Here is a 22,072-nt window from a genome sequence, read left to right on the forward strand (position 1 = left end):
CAAGTACAGTATAAAAAATACTTCTGGTTAAAGGAGATTAAAAAGGATGTGTTTATGATTTTATGATCAACTTTTAAATTATAAATGGGCCAGATCCTGCCCTTTCCAGTTGAAAACCAAATTTATAAACGTATCATCTTATAAGCCAATAGGATGCCATTTAGAACAGTATGAAATATGGTACCCTAATACCCCTAAAGACTTAATGGGCATCTCAATGGAGCTGACACATTCACAAGACATAATAGCATTTAATAGTGGCACTGGTACTTCTGCAGCTATTAGCAAATGTGCGAAAATACTTCTTGGCAAAAAGCTGTGCTTATTGAGTTTGCCTGTTACCAAATTTCCTTCCAGTTCTTTTACAACTTTGGATGTATCCGTGCTTATTCAAAAGGCAAGCTCAAAAAAAAAAACTTTATAAAAAACAACCAAACCAATACATACATTGTGATTACTAGAAGTTATTAAAAAAAACCATTCTTTTATGTTAGCTCCATATTTATTAGATTTAATTATCCTGCCATGCTATATTAGGGGTATGTGGGGGGTGGGAGGACCTATTCCTCCTCTCCGCTGCAGTCTTCTTACTGACACATAAGATTACCTTCCCCTGGGTGTTTTTCATTGTTCCTTCCTTCTTTCCTGAGAGGAGATGCCATACTGCCTACTCAAGTAACTCTTTTCTTATTAGTTGCCACTCTGGAGTTTCAATTTAATTCTCTTGCACAGGATGAAACAAGAAGTAATATTATGAACAGATACATATATCTCTGTGTGTGTGTGTGTGTGTGTGTGTATGTATACGCGTGCGTGTGTGTATACGCGTGCGTGTATATACGTGTGTGTGTGTGTGTGTGTGTGTGTGTGTGTGTGTGTGTGTGTATATATTTTTTTTTTTTGATGCTGTCTGTTTAACTCCTTTTGTCCCATCTCTCCCTCAGTTTCGTTCCCTCAAGCCAAAAGCAGAAAGAAAAGACAAGAGGTTCATCATGTAAGGCCAGTCAGTCCTGATGACCCTAAGGAAAGGAAATTTTATAAAGCTCATTCTTTAACCTTATTTACTTATAAGATGGCTCATACTCGGGCTGTGATGGACTTGAGTAATTTAGGCACAGCTGCACATGAGTGCAGGGATGTGGACTAGATGACAGGAAGAAGAGAATGACTTTCTGCAATTAAGAATATTGTCATCCTGCCCTGATGTTTACAAATGTCCTTTGCATAAGACTTCGTTCGTATTACCAAGAAAGACAAATTAATCTTTTATGAAAGACAAAAGGGCTAGTAGAGCACGAGAATAGTTTACTTTGGGTTGTTTTAATAAGGTTTTCAATTCTGCCTCTTTGATATACTTCATTACTTCTGTTTGCATGACATATTCATCAATAAAATAAGGAAATATGGGCTTCTTTAGGTGAGTGTAGAATTGCTACAAAAGCTATAGTTATCGATAGATGATTCACTGTCAACCTAGGACAGCATAATGAACACAGTTTCAGAGGAGTTGGTCTGTGCCTTAACATTTTCCCGGTGACCTGAAAGATGAAATAGAAAGCAGTCTCATTAAGTTTACAGATGATATCTGGCTGGAGTAGGATAAAATGGTGCCTTGCAAGGCCAGGAACTTAATTTTAAATGATCTTGATGAATTAGAGTTGTTTAGAAGCAAACAGAATCGACCTGAAGAGAGGAAAGGTGACTGTGCAAATGCCACATGGCAAATGACACAGTCTAATAAAGTATGGTGGAGGTAGGCCTTCTATTTATAGCACAACAAAAGCCAAATGTCTGTAGTATGATGGTTTGTTTTTTTTTTTTTAAAAGAATATCATATGAGGATGTGTGAATAAGAATATGGAATAGCATCAGTGAATTGACTCACAAGTCTGTCCCTTCACAGACTGCAATCTTGGGTTCCACAAACTTGTAAGAGGGATGTGGCATTCTTGGAGGAGGTTTGGAAAAACAAAGATGATTCAAAATGGAAAATAGCTTCAAGAATAAAGGTTAGAACTACGATTATTTGGCGGGGGTGGAAGAGATGGCAAGGAAGGAAAGAGGATGACTTTGTAATCAAATACGCAAAGTTAGAATGATCATTGGCTATTTTCCTTTGATCGCATCAACAGAAGAAAAAGGAACAAGGGGACAGTGTTACATTTGAGGCTTGTAAAATACTGAGAAGCTAGGGCAGTTGATAGAATTTACTTTCCACAAAGCTTTCTTCTTATAAGATAGATCTAGGTAGAATGAGTTAGTTATGTCTACTTGAAAGCAGAAGATGGACTAGATAATCCTTCAAGGTTACCTCTGTAAGTGGCAAAGAGAGTGCTATTAATTTATCTCTGTTTAGGAGTACAACAAAGTAAGAGATGCTATAAATTGGGCTCAAACATTTAAGAGTATGTGGGCTTACCAGCATTTCCCAACAGCAAGTGAAAATAGGATTGTTCTTAACTCTTATTTTGTTTCTTCGTATCCTCTTCTCTAATGGAAACCTAAAAAGTACAACTTTTCCTGTATCAGAACTTCACTACAAGTATGTAAAACCCATTTGCTTGGGACTGTCTAAAGATATTGATAAAATGTCTGAGAAATTGATTTTCTGGGTTCTCTCAGCCTTTGGCACAGTGAGGAGCTGAAATTACTGCTATAGTAATAGAAGACGAAATGAAACCACGACTAAAAGAAAACCCCTCTCTTAATCTGCGTAAGGTCTCTCCAAGGAAGGCCCAGGCAGTGTACTGGATCCTAAGCTAAGTGGATTATGATGACGACGAGAATGACAACCAGAGATGGGAAAACTAGTATAGTGCCAATAATTTTGGTGGTAAAAAGGATTAAAACATAATGTTGATTTCATTGTTGGACCATATGTGCTTATATAGTAAAAAGGTGCAAGATGGACCAATGGAAAAGGGCCTTTCACAGTAATAATCAACAGTTCCTCTATGAAGGAAAAGTATCAGTCAAATTATAATCTTATGTCATCAGTCTCTCAAATGAGTGAAATTTCTTAAGTACAAAGTAAATGAATGATCAGAATATATTTTTTAATAGAAAGATACACTGCAGTAACAACTGGAATATATCATAAAAATGACCATGGGGTAAGGATGGGAGTGCATGTATCTGGACTTGTGATTCATCAGGGAAATGGGGGTGTGGAAATCACTTCTACTGGTGCAAATTCACAACTCTTCTGTTGCTTTCAGTCTTAGAAAACTATCTGGTGCAACTAAGAATTTAAGGGACTTGCCCATAGTAACATGACTAGCTTGTCAAACTCAAAGGCTTACCCTCTTCACTGTAGTTTGGTGCTTTTCTTTAGCATTCTTTTTACAAAACATTAATAATTACATGCCACATATTGTGGCAGATTAGAAAAAAACACTGGGTTTGGAGTTGGGAGATCTTGATTTGAGTGCCTGCTGACTTTTCACTGTGGTAAAATCACTTGTTAGCTTCAGTTATAAAATGAGGATAAAACTATCTATGTGATTGTTGGGAGGAAAGCATTTTATAAAGCAGGAGTATTCAGCCAGGGGTATATGTAATCCAAGATGTTATGAGAAGCTTCTCAAAGGATATAGGGAATAATTAATAATTAGTAAATAACTATATCACCGGTTGAAATTTATTTTTTTTTCTTATGTGCATAGATTTCATTATCTAAGAGAAGATACATGGGAAGGTTGACTGAAAGCCTAGGGATACTAAGACCAAAAAAAGTAATAAGATACGTAAGATACATACATACATACAATTGTTTACATATTGCATTTAGTTCATCTTAAAAAGAGCTCACATGCATATTCTTCCAACAGGTTCTCTTGCTTTCTTTTTTGTTCTGCAAAATGGGGCAACACATCTACACCCACACATTCCAGACATTTCACTTCAATCCTTGGGCTGAATTTAGTCAACATTACGAGAGACGTACTCTGATCTAGTTACATTCTTCTACTATCTAGTCCTTGATCAGTATAGGGAGAAGGTGACCTGGGAAACCTGATGGAATGGGGACACATAGCAGTAACAAGCTAGTTCATTTTCATCTGTCATTACACTAGACAAAGAGCTTTTGAGGTGTCCCCTCTATTGCAGATTTCTATACCCTTCATCCTGTTCCTGTATTCAAGCACTCACTTTGTGAATGGGGCATCCTGGGGACTGTAACCTAAGAGAAATAGGTGAAGTCAAGAGGGAAAACAATAACTCCACTTAAAAGAACAATTTGACACTCCATGTCTCACTCAGACCAGTTCTTCGGGAACTGATTAGTGCTGGTCCATATTAACATTACCTGTATCAAGGTCTTGCTTACAGCAGCTCTGCCCTCAAGCTGCAAGGCCTCCTGACTGGTATAGTATAGAGTGCTTGCTTGCTTTGGCATGAGTGGCACCAATGACTGGGCTGTCCCCACCTAACAGACTCATTCACATGATTTAGCACTTCATCTGTACCTTAAGGCTTGTGACAGTTGTCTCAACCCTCTCCTCAAATGATTTGAAAGTAGGAGAATTCCTAAAACATAATAAAAAAAAAAGAGAGAGAGAGAAGTGAGCACCACAGATCTAGTTGTCCTAGCAACCATGCTGTGTGATTCGCTGCTTTTATTAGTAAACAGTGGAGGTACAGAGGAGAACCCACTTGTCAATTTACCATCTATCACCAGCTATGCTTTAAAGGTACCTTGTGCCACTGCAACTCCCAAGCACACTAAAGAGATCCAGAGACTAGAAGCTGATGAGCATTGATGAGCATTTTTAAAAACTAATCAAGCCAGTGGGGTACTAAACTGTAGAATAATTAAAATTGAATTTGCAATATTATGTTGGTTAACTATTCCAGGCAGCAACTTAAATGGCTTCCTAGGAATCAAAGGACCAACAGCTTCAAAATACACACAATTCAAACTTCAGTCACAGAGATTTTTACCACCATCATTCCTTTGGTCAGGCTGCAGAAAGAATAACCTCATTTGAATTCTCTCAATTGAATAAAAAAATAGGATATTCATCCCTTTAATGAAAAAGAAAGAATGTTAGACTAGCTCAGGAAAAAAAGATGATCATAGAAGGTTCCCTTTTCTAATGCTTATAACATCTGGGCAACCTTTCCTGAGAGATCAGTTTCTGCTGTTGCTAGAAAGTCATGTTCTAATTCTTTAAAATGAAATATACTGATTGTCCAATGATAGGTCAGACATTTTTAAAAAAAATTTTGTTTTGTCCAGGTGTGTGATTTCATCAGTACAAGAACTCCCAGTGTAGAAACTCCCTCCATCCACATTTAAAGAACTGTTTGGGACAGTGAAAGATTAAGTGACCTGCCCTAGGTCAGCGTGTTGAGGCAGGATTTGAGCCTAAGTCTTCTAGACACCCAGGCCTGCCCTCAATCTCTAATATGTTAATGCTACCACCCCCATCAATGGTTATCAGCTATCCTTGTTTCAGATTCCAAAAGACCTCTCTTCTTTCACTAAACAGAATGCATGCAGTTCATATTAACTGCACTGAGGTAGCTAGATAGCATAATGGATACTTGGACTTGCAGTCAGAAAGCTCCGAGTTTGAATCCTCTCTAGCTCTGTGATCCCAGGCAAATCACTTAACCTCTGTCAGACTCAGTTTGGTAAAATGATGATAACAGCACCTATCTCACAGGGTTGTTGTAAAGATCAAATGAGGTAATATGTGAGATGTTTTACAAACCTTAAAGAATTATATAAATGCTAAAGAGTTATATAAATGCTAGTTATTGTTTTTTTTTTCCACATGCACATACACACCACATTCCTTTAACTGTTAAATAATTCCAAGAGGCTTTGCCATTTGGTCATAGAAAATGTGGTTATGAAACGTGTGCCATCTGGATAGGATACAGTGGTTAGTAATCCATTTATGGTAAAGAGATAAAAACAGAATTTATTTCCAAACTGAACATTTTTGCCTTTTTCTTTTTAACTGCTAAAAATAAACTTTAAAATTGCACAATTAATCTTATAAAGCTGAGATGCTAATCTACATTCCCTCTCCTATAGCTGGAAAAGCTAAGGTAGAAGGGACAACCCACAAAACTGGAGGTTTGGGGGCAGAGCTTTAATATGTAAATTGACAAGTTTTCCCCATGTAATCTGGTATAAAATAAAATAAAACAAAACAAAACAGGGCACCTATTCCTGGTAACTAAACGGGAAATAAAGAAGAAAATGTTTTTCTAAAAAATGATTTTAGTATTGCAGAGATCACTGTTAAGAGTAACCGACGTTTCTTTTCAGTAAACTTCTGTACCCAAATAGCAAGAAAAACCCCAGGTATGACACAGGGTAGAGAATTCAATTTGAGTGTGCTATCACTCTGGGAAAGGCTAGTTGTTCAAGTCTTAGGTGATGATGGCAGACTTGATGGCAAACTTGAATCTATGCTCTATCCTTCACCAAATTAGCAGACCAAATGATCTTACCCAAACAACCAATTAAACTGTATAGCCTCAAGTAATGTGAGCCAGCATCAGAAATCACATGAGAGAAAATCCCTTCAGAAATCACAAGAGAGAAAATCCCCTAATTAAGTTACCTTTCCATACAAGATGAAGAACACAGGGAAACTGTTTAATCAGATACTTCTGTTTTTGTTTGATTTCAGCAAATTGAATCACTAGGATATACAAACATGGAGGCCAACTTCCAACTGGAAATAAGAGCCTTTTCACAACTTTGTCAATCACTTTCACCTATATTTTCTTAACATTTTCATTTTGAAGTGGATATGTCTAAAAGTATTGTTATGTAAATTTGATACTTTAAACCCTTGATAATACCCAGTTTGGTGGGCCTTCTTTGGGAAAAGGCCTATTTCTTCACTCTGGGTTGAGCTTTTGCCCAAACTGGTATGTAATGCACTCATTCCTACTTTACCTCTGCCTTTCAGAATTCTCTTCTTTCTTCTGTATTCTGATGGTGGTTCCAAAGCTACTTCTTCTTTAAGGCCTTCCCTGTCTTCCTCAGCTAAAAAGCTTCTCTTTCCTGCCAAATCTTCCTAGAACTTCTTTGGATTTCTTCTTTGCCCCCATCACACCCTACTTTACAATATATTTATCTGCTACATGTCTGTAGAACCTAAATTACTTGAAGGCAAGAACTATGTGATTCTTATCTCTATATTCCTAACACAGTCAGTATAAGTCCTTGATAAATTCTTATCGATTGGCTGATACTTTTCAACCCACTTTCCCTTGGCTGCTTAAGAATATCGGAAACAAGATTGGAAAATCAGGTTATTGTTATTATTATTATTATTCGCTTTCAGAAAGAGGAAACAAAATAAATACCAAACAGTAACTCTATACATATTTACATTGATAGATAAAAATATCTTAAGCACATTACCTCATAGCAGGCATACTTATGGAATGGCGGATAGAATAACTTCAGTGAGAAAGCAGATGTGGAGAAAAAAAGAAAACATTGCCATAAGTACACAGAATACCCTCTACCAGTTCAGTTTGCATTTTCAGATACATGCAATGTACCATGCCAACCCATCATCAGGACACTGTTTTAATTAAGCCCTGTGGGTGTCTGTATCCATTTGTAAAGATGACAAAAGTGAATAGACAACAATGGATGGTTGCATGCTCTTCTGAATAGACTAGTTAAGATATCCAGACTAGTGTGGACTGCTGCACATCTCAACTCTTCCCAGGCAGGTCTACTTGCCTAGTCCAACCTTGTGTTTTTCCTGGAAGACAGAGATTTTAGGAAAGAGAGGGATGGCTTCAAAGCTAGGATAATGTGCTCAGCCAGGAGAAAGAAATGAGGGAAAAACAGTCTTGACATATTTCACAATTTACAGGGGTCTCTACAAAGCTATCCCCACCAAGTTATCTACATGTTGTCTTCCCCCAGTAGAAGGTGAGGTCCTTGAGGGCAGGGACTATGCATTTGCCTTTTTTTGTATCCCTAGTGCTTTGCAAAATGCCTGGGACATAATAAGCACTTAATAAATGCTTGCTAATTGACTTGTTCACTGACAAATGGCCTTTGTCTATGAATGTCCAAACTTATGTTACCACAATCTTCATGCCATCTGACAAAATATCAAAGGATAATATTTACTAATATGCATGGGCTAGAGACACTTTTATCTGCCTTTTAACAAGATACCATTGAAGACAGGCTGCAGCAGTAGCAAATTAAGACCCTCAAAAGGCCCCTGGACTGCCTCCTTACCCAATGGACCAATTCAAAGCACTTGGTTCTCTGAAAGTTATTTTATGAAGGACAAAGAAGTAAATGGGAGAGTAGTATAGATTCCTATCTGTATTTATTTTTCATTTTCCTCATAGATGTGACTCACCAGCACCATCCCTTAAAGACATCAGTCCCTTCCTGAGAACTCATGCTAAGGGATTCAGGCCCCAGAGCTGTGCTGGAGAAGCTGCTTAATTTCCCCATACTTCAGGGACACTGGGGCCATAGAAGAGAAAATTCTCCAACCTGGAACCCAGGCTAGATACTTCAGCTTCCACTGACTCTCTGGGCCCTTTGAGTACCTACCCAGAGAGCCCAGAGGATAATCCAAGACTGGAACATTTATTCCAGTGGCATAGCAGAATGCTGGATTTGTAGTCTGGAAGACCAGAGTACAAATCCTACTTCAGACACTTATAAGCTGTGTTACCCTACTTCTCTCAACTTCCGTTTCCTTATCTGTAAAATGGAGATAACAATAGCCACCTATCTCACAAGGATAGTTGTGAGGCTCTAATGACAACATATGTAAAGTACTCACCAAATCTTAAGTGCTTTATAAATGCTAGCTGTTATTTGAATTAGAATTATTATGTTTCCACAAAGAGAAACTGAAGATTGTTCTTTTGGTTACATTAGGCTTTTTACCAACTATTAAGACAGATTCCAAAAAGCAAAGAGGCGTGCAAACACTATCACTACACATACAGGGCTATGCCAGAAAAAGGCTGTTTCTGCTGAGGTGTATTTCCTTTGGAAGTTGGAAATTTTGGAGGTTAGAAACTTCCTTTTGCTGGTGTTTGTGGCCTGTCCATTCCAGAATGGAACCACAAAGCTGAAAGGAATTGAGTGGAGCTAAAAGTGTGAGGGGAAGTCAAAATGCTGTGCCGAATGGGGTGCTTTAAAAGACAGCCTAGGCCATGTAGCTGGGGGCTGCCAGAGATGTAGGCACAGAGAGAGCCATGTAGAAGCATTGAGAGACAGCCTGGCCTGACTCACATAGCACACAAGTGTCATGAGTCACCTTGCCTAGTATCAGATCCCTTATCTTCCCTCCCTGGCATGCCTCCCCACAAGCACTGGAGAAAAGCAAGGCCAATACTGCCTTAAGTGGAAGTTTACAGAATCCTAAAAGTTTCCAGAATCAGAGTGAGACTGCCACCTTAGACTCCACAGGGAGAGACCATTCCTTTTCCCCTATCTATGACTATGAAATTGGGTCAAATGATTAACAACATTTTTCCTTTGCCAGCAAGCTAAAACAATGGCTCCTTTGGGAGGAATCTGAACTCCTGAACTACCTCAGTAAACATGTAAACAGCTATTTATGTATAAGCCAACTCATTTACCTAAGCAGTGGACTGGTGTTTGTGAGTCTCAATACTATATTTTGTTATCATTCTATTTCTTGTAAATATGTGCCCAAATCCTAATGTCAATATATTTTCCTTCTGTGTAATGAATGCAAAGATGGAATGAAGAAAAAAATCTCAATGGCGAAATAAAAAGGAACTAAATTTAGAGACTTCCTCAGACTTACAGAGTAAGGATGAGCCTTAAATGTCATATGCAAATCATTCCTCTACCTTATACAATTTTAGCCAGGGGAACTTGGATCAAGATAAGGGTCAGATGTTTTCTGCCTTTAAAACAACTTTCTAAGTATCCTGTTTAGTGGGTAAAGCAAATTCTAGACTTCCTCTACTTAAATTTAGTGATGAGACTAAATCTCTCATCTCATGAAGATCTATCCTCATCTCTAATATGTGGAACAAGTATCATTCATCCTTCTCTTCACATACTTGGTTCAAACTTTCCAGGTTAATTTTTTTAAAGGAATCTTGTCCCATACTGTTGAGATAAACTCAAGCCTATATTGAAAGCAGCCTATATTCTTCTTTGTCCAGATTCCCTTTTATTTCCTATGAGAACCCAGGTGACCAACAGAGTTACCTAGACTAACATTTTCCCAATAACACTTTTTGTTGTACTGTTTATACTTTCCTAAGACTCTTGTGTACCTTGTTAAAACTTTCCCTAAAATGTCATTCAAGAGAATCAATAATGTACCACTTTACTGGGAGGCATAAAGAAAAGGTTTAATTAATTAAGATTATGGGTACTTACTGTTTAACTTAGAAATTTTTTTTTTTTTACAAACTGCAGGCAAAAACATTTTCTCATAAATTACATGAAAATGCAATTAGAGAAGATGTTTCACACTAGATGCTAGGACTATCAATCTGTTGATTTCCTCAAATTCAGGAAAGTTTGTTTTCCAAAAGAAAATAGACATAGGATAAGAAAAGCCACAAAATGGTTAGCTTTCAAATTACAAGTAAACCATATCATGATAAGAGGAAAAAAGAATCAAGATAAAAAATGTTAACAAAGAAGTAGCAAGAGCAAGGCAAGAGGCATGCATCAATTTAGGAAAAGGAAGAAAAGTAAGATACATCTTAAATTTTAACTTTCATATTAGCAGCTACCTAGCAAGCTGTAAAATACATCAAATTAATTTTGCAACTTTCATTGAGGATTTGTTTTTTCTGTTTTAAGTGCATATAAAGCCAGGTCTTTTACGTGTGTGGGAAGAATCTGTGAAGAAAAACAATATATTCCTAGGAGAATTACTTCCCAGACTGCAGAATGAAGAAATGTTAATCTGAATTATTCAGAAAAAAAAGACAAATGTTTTGTTCAATACAGCTCAGTGTGTATAACACCCTTCGTTTTCTTCCTGTTCATTTGGTGAAATGAAAATCTAAACACTTTTTAACAAATAAACTTATGTTGGCCTGGGTGTAAAATTACGGAAGAGAGAATATGCCATTCACTTCTGAGGAGTAAAGCAAAGCACAGCTTAACAACAACAGTAACAAACAGCGATAAAGCTTACCCAATGGAATGGGATCTGTAGCAGGAGAGGCAAAATGAGAACAGTAGTAGTAAGAACATATTTAGATACAGTATGGACAGAAGCTAGTGCATGCAACATTTTTTTGTTCTCTTATTTAAGGAGCCAATGAACAAGAACTTGGTTCCATTTGCTATTTACTCTTACAGTCTTACAAGAAACAAAGTAAATGGGCTATGCTTTTCTTAAATATTCTTCACTTATAATGATGCTTGGAGTTTTGAGTTTCATGTTACAGAATTGATACTGATTAACTGAGGGGGTATAGTATATAGAATTCTTACTACTTCTTCCTTGAGTTTAGTTTTTGTCCACTTTGTACTTATTCTTGTCTTTATCCATGGGTGTACAAAGTCAAAGGTCAAAGAGAAGAAATGTAACTCAATGTCTTAATTTCACTATTTTTGTTTGTTTTTTGGAGTTTTGCTAAAAAGTGTGGTGGGAAAGCAAAGTTACTCCAATAAACTTTTACTATGACTTGGATTTCAATTAAACATAATGCCTTTCTTTGTTGCTATTAATACAGAGTTAAGTTCATGAATCTGCTGCAAAAAGTATGACAAAATAAACATTTTATATCTCAGCCTGATTATAAGCTAAATAAATGCTGTAAGAACTAAAACTCCAGAGGGTGTTTAGTTTTTAATGTAATTAATGAAAATATTTCTAATTCCTTCCATTTGTACAACACATTTAAAAATACTTTCACTTAATGTATTCTCAGGTTATCTTTAAAACAACCATATCAGGGAGGCAGAGCAGGTATCACTATTCCCATCTTACAGATGGGGCAAGGAATTAACTGAGAAATTAAGCAGCTTTTCAGGTCTCATAGCTAATGAATGACAGAACTGGAAGTGGAACTCAAGTTCTAGTACTAAAATGATAACCCTGGACTGTGAGATTCCAAATCCCAAAGAGAACAGAGAATGTAAACTTGATCAATAAGTCCAGGAAATAATCCACAGGCCAGATTTTTACTAAACAACTAGAAAAAAATTAAATGCAATCAAAACACTAAAACAAACAACTATGAACAGTATTCCTATTTATATATCAAACTTTTCATGGCCTAATTAATACTAAAGGTTGAAACAGGGATTGTTGATCGATATTAAAAGTGAGCACGATATGGCAGAAAGAACACTGCACTGTCAGTTAGATGGGTTCAAGGATTATATTTCAAGTTTTATATTTGTTGCTATGTGGCAACTGGATACCTTTGAGCCTGTGTCTTGTAAATTAACATCTTAAGATCTTGTAGAATATGTGAAGAACACACTTTATAAACCATATATAGCACTATGGAAAAGTGAGCCATTATTATGTTCAACACAAAAACTCTGTGGAGAGAGAATCATGCCCAATAGGCCTATCAATCCATCATGCTACTGAAAGATTCGCATAAGGAAAATCATGGAGAAGGAAAACAGAATTCTCTAAAGAAAGTTCAACTTGAGTTTCCAAAAATCTGGAATGCACAGTAAGAAATCCCTGGTTGATATAACATGCTAGGGGGTATAAATATGTGTCTGTCTAGTATAGCTAACTAGATATCTATTGATATTCAGATCTAGATATCAATGGATGTTACATATCTACAGCTATATCTTTAAGATATATAGAAAAAAGTTTACATTTATCTCTCTCTCCCCCATCTCTCTATGCTACAGTAGATTCTAGGGCATTTAATCGGAATTTAATATATGAAATTATGGTGGATATGAGCCTGGGTTCACTTTTATATAAAATGAACTCTACGGTCAGGTTGGAAGGAGCATAGAATCAGCATGGTGTAGTGGATAGCTATATATTTAGGAAAGATATATGGAAAAAAGTTTACATTTATTTCTCTCTGTCTTTCTATACTATAGTAGATCCTAGGGCATCTCCAGTTGAATGGGAATTTTATATATGAAATGATGGTGGATATGAGCCTGGGTTCACTTTTACACAAAATGAATCCTACAGCAAGGTTGGAGAGATCATAGAAGCATCATGGTGAGTGGACTGGCTACTGGACTTAAAGTAAAAAAGAGCTGATTTCAAATCCTGTCTCTGTGACTCTGTAGGCAAATTATTGAAATGCTATGGCCTCTGAGGGTCCCTTCTAGCTCAAAAGTACCTTCAAAGGTCACCAAGTCTAACCCCTTCATTTCACAGATAAGGGAATCAAGGCCCAGTAATTAATTTTGCCAAGGTCTCACAAATAAGTGCTAAAGGCAGGATTCAGTTCCTTTGGATCCAACTTTGCTACACAACCTTATATACAAAGCATTCATCTATGATTAACATCAAAATGTATATATGCTTAAAATTATTTGACTTTTTTGGGTTGGAACAAACACACATAATACACACACACACACACACACACACACACACACACACACACACACACACACATAAAATTCTGCTCAAAAGGTTTTTTAAAGTAAACATATCTGGAACAAAATGCAGTACTTATGTTTCACTTTCATTCCATAAATTGATACCTTTTCAGGACCTCAAAAGGTCCACAAGTTCCCTTATTTTATTTCTCATCTAGGGATCCTTATTAAATTAAATGACTTTGTTTTTAAACATATACAATTTTTATTATATTTAAGCATTTTATGTACTTTGGTAGACTTTCCCCCCTTGAATCTAAACATCCCCTGAAAACAACCAAGTTTTCACACAGAAAATTATCCTTATTTAAATGGACTGTCAGTTTCTATTACTTCAGAAAAAATTGTCACTGAATTTTAAAAATTACACCTAAGTGTTATGTGCTGTAGTGTGACCCTAAAATCATAGCTTGCTTTGTCTATTTATTTGAGCTATAGTTTTCTTCTTTATGATGAGAGAGAGTTTTGAGTCCTTTATAGTAGGTAATAATTTAAAGAAATATTGAGAAGTCTTGAGAAATATACTTTAAATCATCCAGGAATAAAAATGATGGAAACATAATGGAAACCAATCCCTATATGTGATATATGCATGAACATATATATGCCTTCATATATATTTATAGGCATCACTATTCATATTTTACTTCTACAAACAAACTGACCTGTGTCTCTGAAACAGAATGAATGGCTCCTTGCTGGAGTGCTCTCCCTCAAGTATACCATGTCTCACTGTTGTACAGGGCGTCCCAAAAGTCTTTGAGCAGTTTTAAACATTTAATAGCTTAAAGACTTTTAGGATATCCTGTATAAACCATGTATCCATATTAATGAAGTCCTTTTTAATGCTTCAGTAACTAGATTTTTAGATGGATTCCAAAATGGATCTACCTTATAGAGAAATAATTGAATTAGAAAGAATTAGTGGGTACTATGATACTGAGCTTCTAGAATAGTATGAAAAGTCATTCTTGTTATCACAAGTTAGTCACAACATGAAACACGACTTCTCATTTTATGAGGCCAATTAAAATTCTATTGACAAATTCAGCTAATAACAAATTATCCCTCCAGGTACACATGTAACACAAGAAAGAAGGTATGTGGTCAGAGAAAGGTATAGTTCCTCTTCACTCTTAATTTTAGTGCCTTCTCTCCTGTAATTATTTCTTATTTATCCTGTATATAGCTTGTTTTAACATGTTTGTTTTCCCATTTGTCTCCCCCATTAGACTGTGAGCTGCTTAAGGGCAGAGACTGCCTTTTGCCTTTTTTTCCCACCCCCAACACTAAGCACAGTAACTAGCACAGAGTAGGTGCTTATTAAATGTTTATTAACTATTTACACAGTTACCTTTCATTTATTTCTAGGTTTAGAATAACATCTAAGAAAATATATAATCCAGAATTTTACATTTGTATCACTCTCTTTCACTGAAGAACTCCAGCTATTTTATTGGTGTCACCTTATTAATGAAAGATGAAAATAAAATCCTGCACTCAGATGCTTGTCCGTGGACTTATTTAACTTAGGTGCCTGAAAGAGTAGAAGTCAACTTATTTTTGTTGAAAAAGTCTGGATTCTAAAACACAAATATTTCCACCTCATGTGACAAAGCTACAAGAATAGTTTTGCTGGTTATTTGTACAGCTATCCATCAAAAAACTTACTTATTTTTAAAGGAAATGAATAAAAAAATAAAATTCATTCTCCTGAGGCATGCAATACTTAATGATGTGACTGAAAAAACCCTGGATTGGGACATAAAAACCTGGGTTCAAGTCTTGATACTGTCACTAACTAAATGTATTGACCCTAATTGGGCAAGTCACAACCTCTCTGGGCTTGTTTTTCCTCATCTCTAAAATAGGGTTGGACTACAGCCCCCTACTGAGTTTTTTCCATTGTGATTCTATAAGACCCTACTGTACTAACAGGCACAGAAGGAACCCCAAAAATCTCAAGTGTAATTAACTTCCTATAGGATATTCTAACTTTGCAAGACTAAACATCAAAAATAGATAGAGCCAGGGCAGAGCTAAATTTATTCAACTGATGTCTGTCTTATAGACAATTATCACTTCATAATAATTTTTTAAATCTACCCTTAGTGGCTATGAATGAATAGAACTATCAAAGGATTTCAGTGATGAACTTTTCTGATGTCAGAAAATCCCAAACTGAACTGCTTGCAGATTTCCCCAAAGAACTTACAGCCAGTACCTAATTTTTCACCATTTTCCCTTGGTCATTACTGCTTCGCTGCATGATTTTCTTTCAATAGACTGTTTGTTTTGTGGTACCATATACATGTGTAGCATATTTTCACATGACTGAGGGGAGATACTCCATAGCCCTTAATGTTCCTTTCTGAATATTCTCTCTCTCCCTCTCTCCCCTTTTTCTTCCCCTCTCTGTATGTATGTGTGTGTATACACCACAAACACACACACACACACACACACACACACACACACACACACGTCTGTATAATTATAAATGACAACCACTCCAGGATCTTTGCCAAAACAACCCCAAACGAGGTCATGAAGAGTTGGACAGGACTGAAAACAAGTGAATACCACAACCACCATCAACAGAAGGAGGGGTGTCGGTGAGAGGAGTAAAGTTTGAAATATATACAAAAGGGGAAAGAACTCATCTTTTATTCCATTTCTGTCTCTTTTCTTGCTTTTCCTTCATTCCTTTCCTCTATCTAATTTATCATCAGGCAGAACAAGCAACTGTATCTGTAGACTTGTGGAAACCGACAGATTAAGGGAACACAGAAAAGAAAATGGGGAGGATGGCTGAATGTGGAGTCCTGGGCTATGGTTGTGAATCCTAGCTTTATCTTCATGAGCCACTTATGTCAATCAACAAGCATTTATTAAGTTCTTACTATGTACCCGACACTTTTGCAGAGCCTATTTTCTATAAACTGATAGTGCCCCCTCCAACTATCTTGTTTTTTTCTTGTGTGCATATATACATACACACACACACACACACACACGTAGATGTATATATATGTATATATATATATATATATATATATATATATACATATATATATACATATATATACATATATATATATGTATATATATATATATACACACACACACACACAAATATATGTACATGTATACATACACACAGGGAGACAAAATGCATGCTGTATATACATATATGTGTATATGCATACATGCATGTGTGTACATACATATGCATATTTGTGCATATGTATATATACATAAATATATGGAGAGAGAAACAGACATAAGAGACACATACAGAGATACACACAGACACACATATATACATATTCTCTCATCAAATGCAAGGGAAGCTCTGGCGAACAGGGTCTGTTTCATTTTTGTCTCTACCTTCCCAGTACCAAGCACAGTGTCTGGCACAAACAAGGTGTTTAATCAGTGCTTGCTGATTGATTGTTTTCTCATTTGTGTGACTGGGGACAGTGAGGGTAGATGGCCTGAGGCCCCTTCTAGCTCTAAATCTATAATGCTATGATCAGTCTGTGATTTCATTGGTATGGGAATCCTTGGTAGGCAGAATGCCTCTACCACTGCAGTTCACAGCTCTTCTATAATTTATTTTTTTAGAAAAGAGCCTGAGGCTCAGAAGGTAAATGACTGGTCTATGGTCACTCAACTGGAAGTATATGAGGCAGGATCTGAATTCAAGTTTTCTAGACTCCAAGCCCAGAACTCTATCCATTATGCTTTGCTGCCTCTCTATTTAGCATCAGAGTATGATTTAAAAAAAAATTAATAGCACAGTGCAGGGCACTATGTAAATGTTTAGATAGATATAGATATACATACATATACAATGCATATATGCAGATATACACATATATGCATAATTCTGTCACTGAAGAACTTTTCAATAGTACTAATACAACAAAGGAAATACAAATCTAAGATTGAAGGGTCTTGCTTTGATGAAACTAGTTCTGACTGATTTTCACTACTAAGAATCAACAGATATTTTCAACATGAATGAGCAGCCCTGCCCAGATGTGGCAGGATTTATCAGTTAAAGATTAGGCTGCTACACAGGCTGCAGCTTTCCAGGTAGATTCCACTTCACACATTTTGTTTTCAATGTTAAGATTATAGTAATTAAGCCTTTCCTAGTATGTGGTGTCTGAACAGGAAATTCCTCCTACTTTGCTCTCAATAGTAATGATTACAAATGTCTAGAATGTCTCTGATTTCCACTGAGACTTGCAGCATAGGAAGGAACTCCCTCTGCCATGGGCTCACTCACTTTTCCTAAGGTAGCACACACCTCAGGGAATAACCACTTCTCATGCACTAGCAGTGGCTACTGGCAGACATTACATATCAAGGGAAGGAAGACCAGCTAACTGTGAAGTGAATAATACCCCCCCCCTTTTTTCAAAGCCAAGTCCAAAACTCATTCAATCTAGAAGTACCTCATGTCTCCAAACTTCTTGCTGATGGCTGTGCCCACGTTGCTGAAAGCTGCAGTTGCCTTTTGCCCTGCATGGCTCAGAGTTTCATGTGTTTTCTTGTAGCTAGAAATACAAGAAAGCAGCAATAAATAACTCAGTTAAGATAACAAATAGTATAACCTTTATGCGACTCCCAGATCCTTATTTGGAAAGTTGTCTCTAGTGTATTATAGATTTAGGAGGCAGATAATCCATAGAAGTAGATATTCCTATTCATCATCCAGGGATGGTTGGTTGACTGTTGTTCACATAAGGTGAAAACCAGGCCTTGGAATACCACAGCAGTAAACATGGGACTCACAAAAATGGGAGCTTATGTGTTTTAAAAGCAATCTGTTCTGCATGCAAAAAGGTTCAAGAACCACTCACTGTAGATGGACTTTCTAAGGTATTAGTCTAAGTTAGCTATATCTAGGAACCAGAAAAGGTAGGTGCCTAATGGGAAATTTCAGTTAGGCTTTTAATTTGTGTAAAAGTAACTTGGCAAGACAAAATGAGTTTAGTTATTTAACCTACGTTACCAGTCAGACTGATAAGAATAGATTGCCCAAAGATACTCAGCAGCTATAAACTAGGATAAACCATTTGCCTTGCATGGCTGGATACAGGGTGGGCATAAACTAAATTTCTTGAAGTCTCCACCTCTGATAAAGAAAATCAAGATGTTAACCACTACTTTCTTTAAAAAAAGTCTAGGGTGTCCATATCCGACCTGCAAGAAAGTTTAAGCTGGAACCTGAAGAATCACCTACATCAGAGCTGTCAAATAAGCATTTTGCACATGTGCTTCCTGAGCTGTTTGAACCAGATTAAAATGTAAATGGAAAATATTTAACAAAATAAATAAAAATACAACCCCTCCCCACCACAGAATGTTAAGATGTGGTTTTCTAAATTGGTATAGGCCCTCAGGGATCCTTATTTATGGGTTAGCCCCCATTTCTATTTGAGTTTGACACCACAGTCCTATATAACTAACTAACTTCAGGTTGTTTTAATTTCCTATCTCCCTATTTAAGACCATGGTTTCACAGATCTGGAGGGTCAAAGGGACCTTAGAAATCACCTAATCCAACCCCTTCATTTTAAAGATGAGGAAATTAGGCCCAAGACAGTTTAACAGAATTGTTCATGGTTACACAGGCAGTAAGTGGCATAAGGTCAAGAGTCATACTCAGGTCTTCTGAATCCCAATCCAATATTCTTTTCATGAAACTGAGCGATACCTCCTAAGTATTGATGGGGCTAATAATATATGATTCCCAGGGTCTTTTTTTCCTTTTTTGTAAGTTTTAAAATTAATTTTAAACTTAAATACAAAATAAGAAAAGAAAAAAATATTGCCATTTATACAGCAGAACATAAGACAGGATTCAATATAAAACAATTTCCATTTCAAGAAAACCTATATAATAAATGCTACACATTGTTTTCAAAGCTGTCCAGCTTTTCTTTGCTTCTTTGTAGATTTTCTTTTGTTCTCTGCTGTGTACTTTCTACTTTATTCCCCCCTCAGAAGGCTATAATTAAGTATGGAGATATATATATAGATACACATACACACACACACACACATATGTGTGTGTGTGTATATATATATATGTGTATGCATACACACATATACATATATGCACATACATATACACACACATATACATATATACACACACCCAGACATATCTATAAACATATACATGTATACACCTATATACTCATACACATATATGTAAGACCATACCATGTTTATTTCCACTTGTCATCTGTTTCTCTGAAAGTGGATAGCATCTTCCTTCATAAGTCCAAATCTTTCATGTTTTTCTAAATCAACCAGTTCATCATTTCCTACACCACAGCAATATTCCAATCCAGTCACATTCTATCTGAGAGATTGTTTGTGAAAGCTCCCCTCCCCCCATTTCTGCATTCCTTCTATTCTTGGCTGCATAAGTTTTATTTATACAAGAAAATTTTAATTTAAAATAATCAAAATTATCCACTTTATACTTCAATGCTCTCACCTTATAATATAGTTTAAGGTCTGACAGTAATCTAATCTGCTTCCTTTCCCCTTCCCCCACCCACCCCATTTCTTTGAAGTTCCTGACTTTGTTATTCCAAATGAATTTAGTTGTTTTTTCTAACTTAGTAAAATAGTTTTTTAGTAATTTAATTGGGATGGCATTGAATAAAATAGATGAGTTGGGTAAAACTGTCAATTTTAAAAATTATATAGGCTTTACCTACCCATGAGCACTACATATTACTTAATTATTTAGATCTTAATTTATTTTATATTTATGTTCATATAGTTTCTGTGTCTGTTTTGGTAGGTATATTCTCAGGTATTTTATACTGTCTAGTTATTTTAAATGATCTAAAACAATACTGAATAAGATGGCCAACACAGTGTAATTTCCCTATTTTTCACTTTTGATTAAATCTATTTTAGCTTTAACTTTGTTTGAGATCATGATTACTACCCCTGCTTTTTTTTTTTTTAACATAAATTCTACTCCTGACCTTTATGTTTGTGTGTCTCATTTTTATAGCATTTCCTGAAAGCAACATACTGTTGAATTCAAATTTTTAATCTATCAATTTCTACTTTATCAGTAGATTCATTTCATTTAATTTCTAAGCTATAATTATTTGTTGTATATTTTCCTCCTTCCCATTTTTCCTCACTATCCTTTCTCACCCTACTTCTTCCCTCCTTACTCTTCTGCTTTACTTCTACCCACTATCTTGCCCTCATATTCCTTAACCTACCCACCCCCTCCAAAAGTGCCTCCTTATACTCTCCCCTTCACACTTTTCCCTTGCCCTCTTATTTCTTTCTGAATTTAGAAGACTTTTATACCCTTCTAGACATCTATATCTATACACGCACACACACACACACACACACACACACGTGTGTGTGTGTGTGTGTGTGTATATATATATATATATAAACACACACACCTGTGTATATATGTATATATTAGCATATATGCTGTTCCTTCTTTTACCCATTCCCAACGAGAATAAGGTTTCAGCACTACCCACCCCCTCTCTTACTAGCTTCTTCTCTATCAATTTTTCCTTTTATGTCTCATTTGTATGAGATAATTGCTCCTTTTTAAACTTTCCCTATGGTTTTTTTTTAAGAATTACCTCATCATACTCAGTTCAGCCCAAGCCTTTCTTTCAAAATCCCCAAATAAAAGACAGTCATAAAAGAACTGATAATATTTTCATATATAAGTAAACATTTTTACCTTATTGAGTCCCTTATAATCAGTCCTTCATGTTTACCTTATTTTTCTCCTAGTGTTAAATGTTGAATTTTCCCTTATGTTCTGCTGTTTTTGTAACAAGTACCCGAAAGTCTTTTAGTTCATTAAATATCCATTTTTAAAAATTCAGGATTATACTTAACTTTGTTGGGCAAGTTACTCTTGGTTGTAATTAGCTCTTTTGCTTTATGAAACATAGTATTCTAAGACCCACAGTCCTTCAGCATAGTAGCTGCTAGATTTTATGTAATCCTTATTGTAGTTCCACAACATTTAAATTGTTTTTTCCTTGTTGCTTCCAATATTTTCTCCTTAATGTGGAAGCTTTGAAACTTGGCTATGATATTCCTATAAGTTCTCCTCCTGGGATCTCTTTCAGGTGGTGATTGGTGGATTTTTTTCCCCTATTTCTGCTTTGCCTTCTTGCTCTAGAACTTCAGGGCATTTTTCATTGAGAACTTCTTGTAATACTGTATCAAGATTCTTTTTTTTACTGTAATTTTCAGGTAGTCTGACTATTCTTATATCATTTCTCCTCAATCCATTCCCCAGAGCAGTTGTTTTTCTGATGAGATGTTTCACATTCTCTTCTATTTTTCATTATTTTGATTTTATTATTTCTTGGTGTCTTAGAATGTCATTAGCTTCCCTTTGCCCAATTCTAGTTTTCAGGGAATTATTTTCTTCCTTAAGTTTCTGATTCTCTATTTCAAGTTGGCTGA

At 36.0% G+C, this 22,072-nt stretch overlaps 1 protein-coding gene across 4 annotated transcripts in view; it reads right to left on the minus strand.

Moving 5' to 3' along the window:
- The window catches only part of TPD52L1 (TPD52 like 1), a 157,049-nt gene that overhangs the window by 3,673 nt on the left and 131,304 nt on the right, over nucleotides 1-22,072 (minus strand). For 3 of the 4 annotated variants that reach the window (XM_020986977.2, XM_078155163.1, XM_078155162.1), the window contains exons 4-6: nucleotides 18,034-18,135; nucleotides 7,397-7,435; nucleotides 4,470-4,530 (exon numbers count right to left, since the gene is read on the minus strand). In XM_020986977.2, the coding sequence (XP_020842636.1) occupies nucleotides 4,470-4,530; nucleotides 7,397-7,435; nucleotides 18,034-18,135 (202 nt within the window). The remainder of the gene's footprint in view (nucleotides 1-4,469; nucleotides 4,531-7,396; nucleotides 7,436-18,033; nucleotides 18,136-22,072) is intronic. The other variant, XM_020986978.2, reaches the window with a different exon arrangement.

Source organism: Phascolarctos cinereus, unplaced genomic scaffold (assembly GCF_003287225.1).
Source record: "Phascolarctos cinereus isolate Bilbo 61053 unplaced genomic scaffold, phaCin_HiC Scaffold_5;HRSCAF=322, whole genome shotgun sequence".
Lineage (NCBI taxonomy): Eukaryota > Metazoa > Chordata > Mammalia > Diprotodontia > Phascolarctidae > Phascolarctos > Phascolarctos cinereus.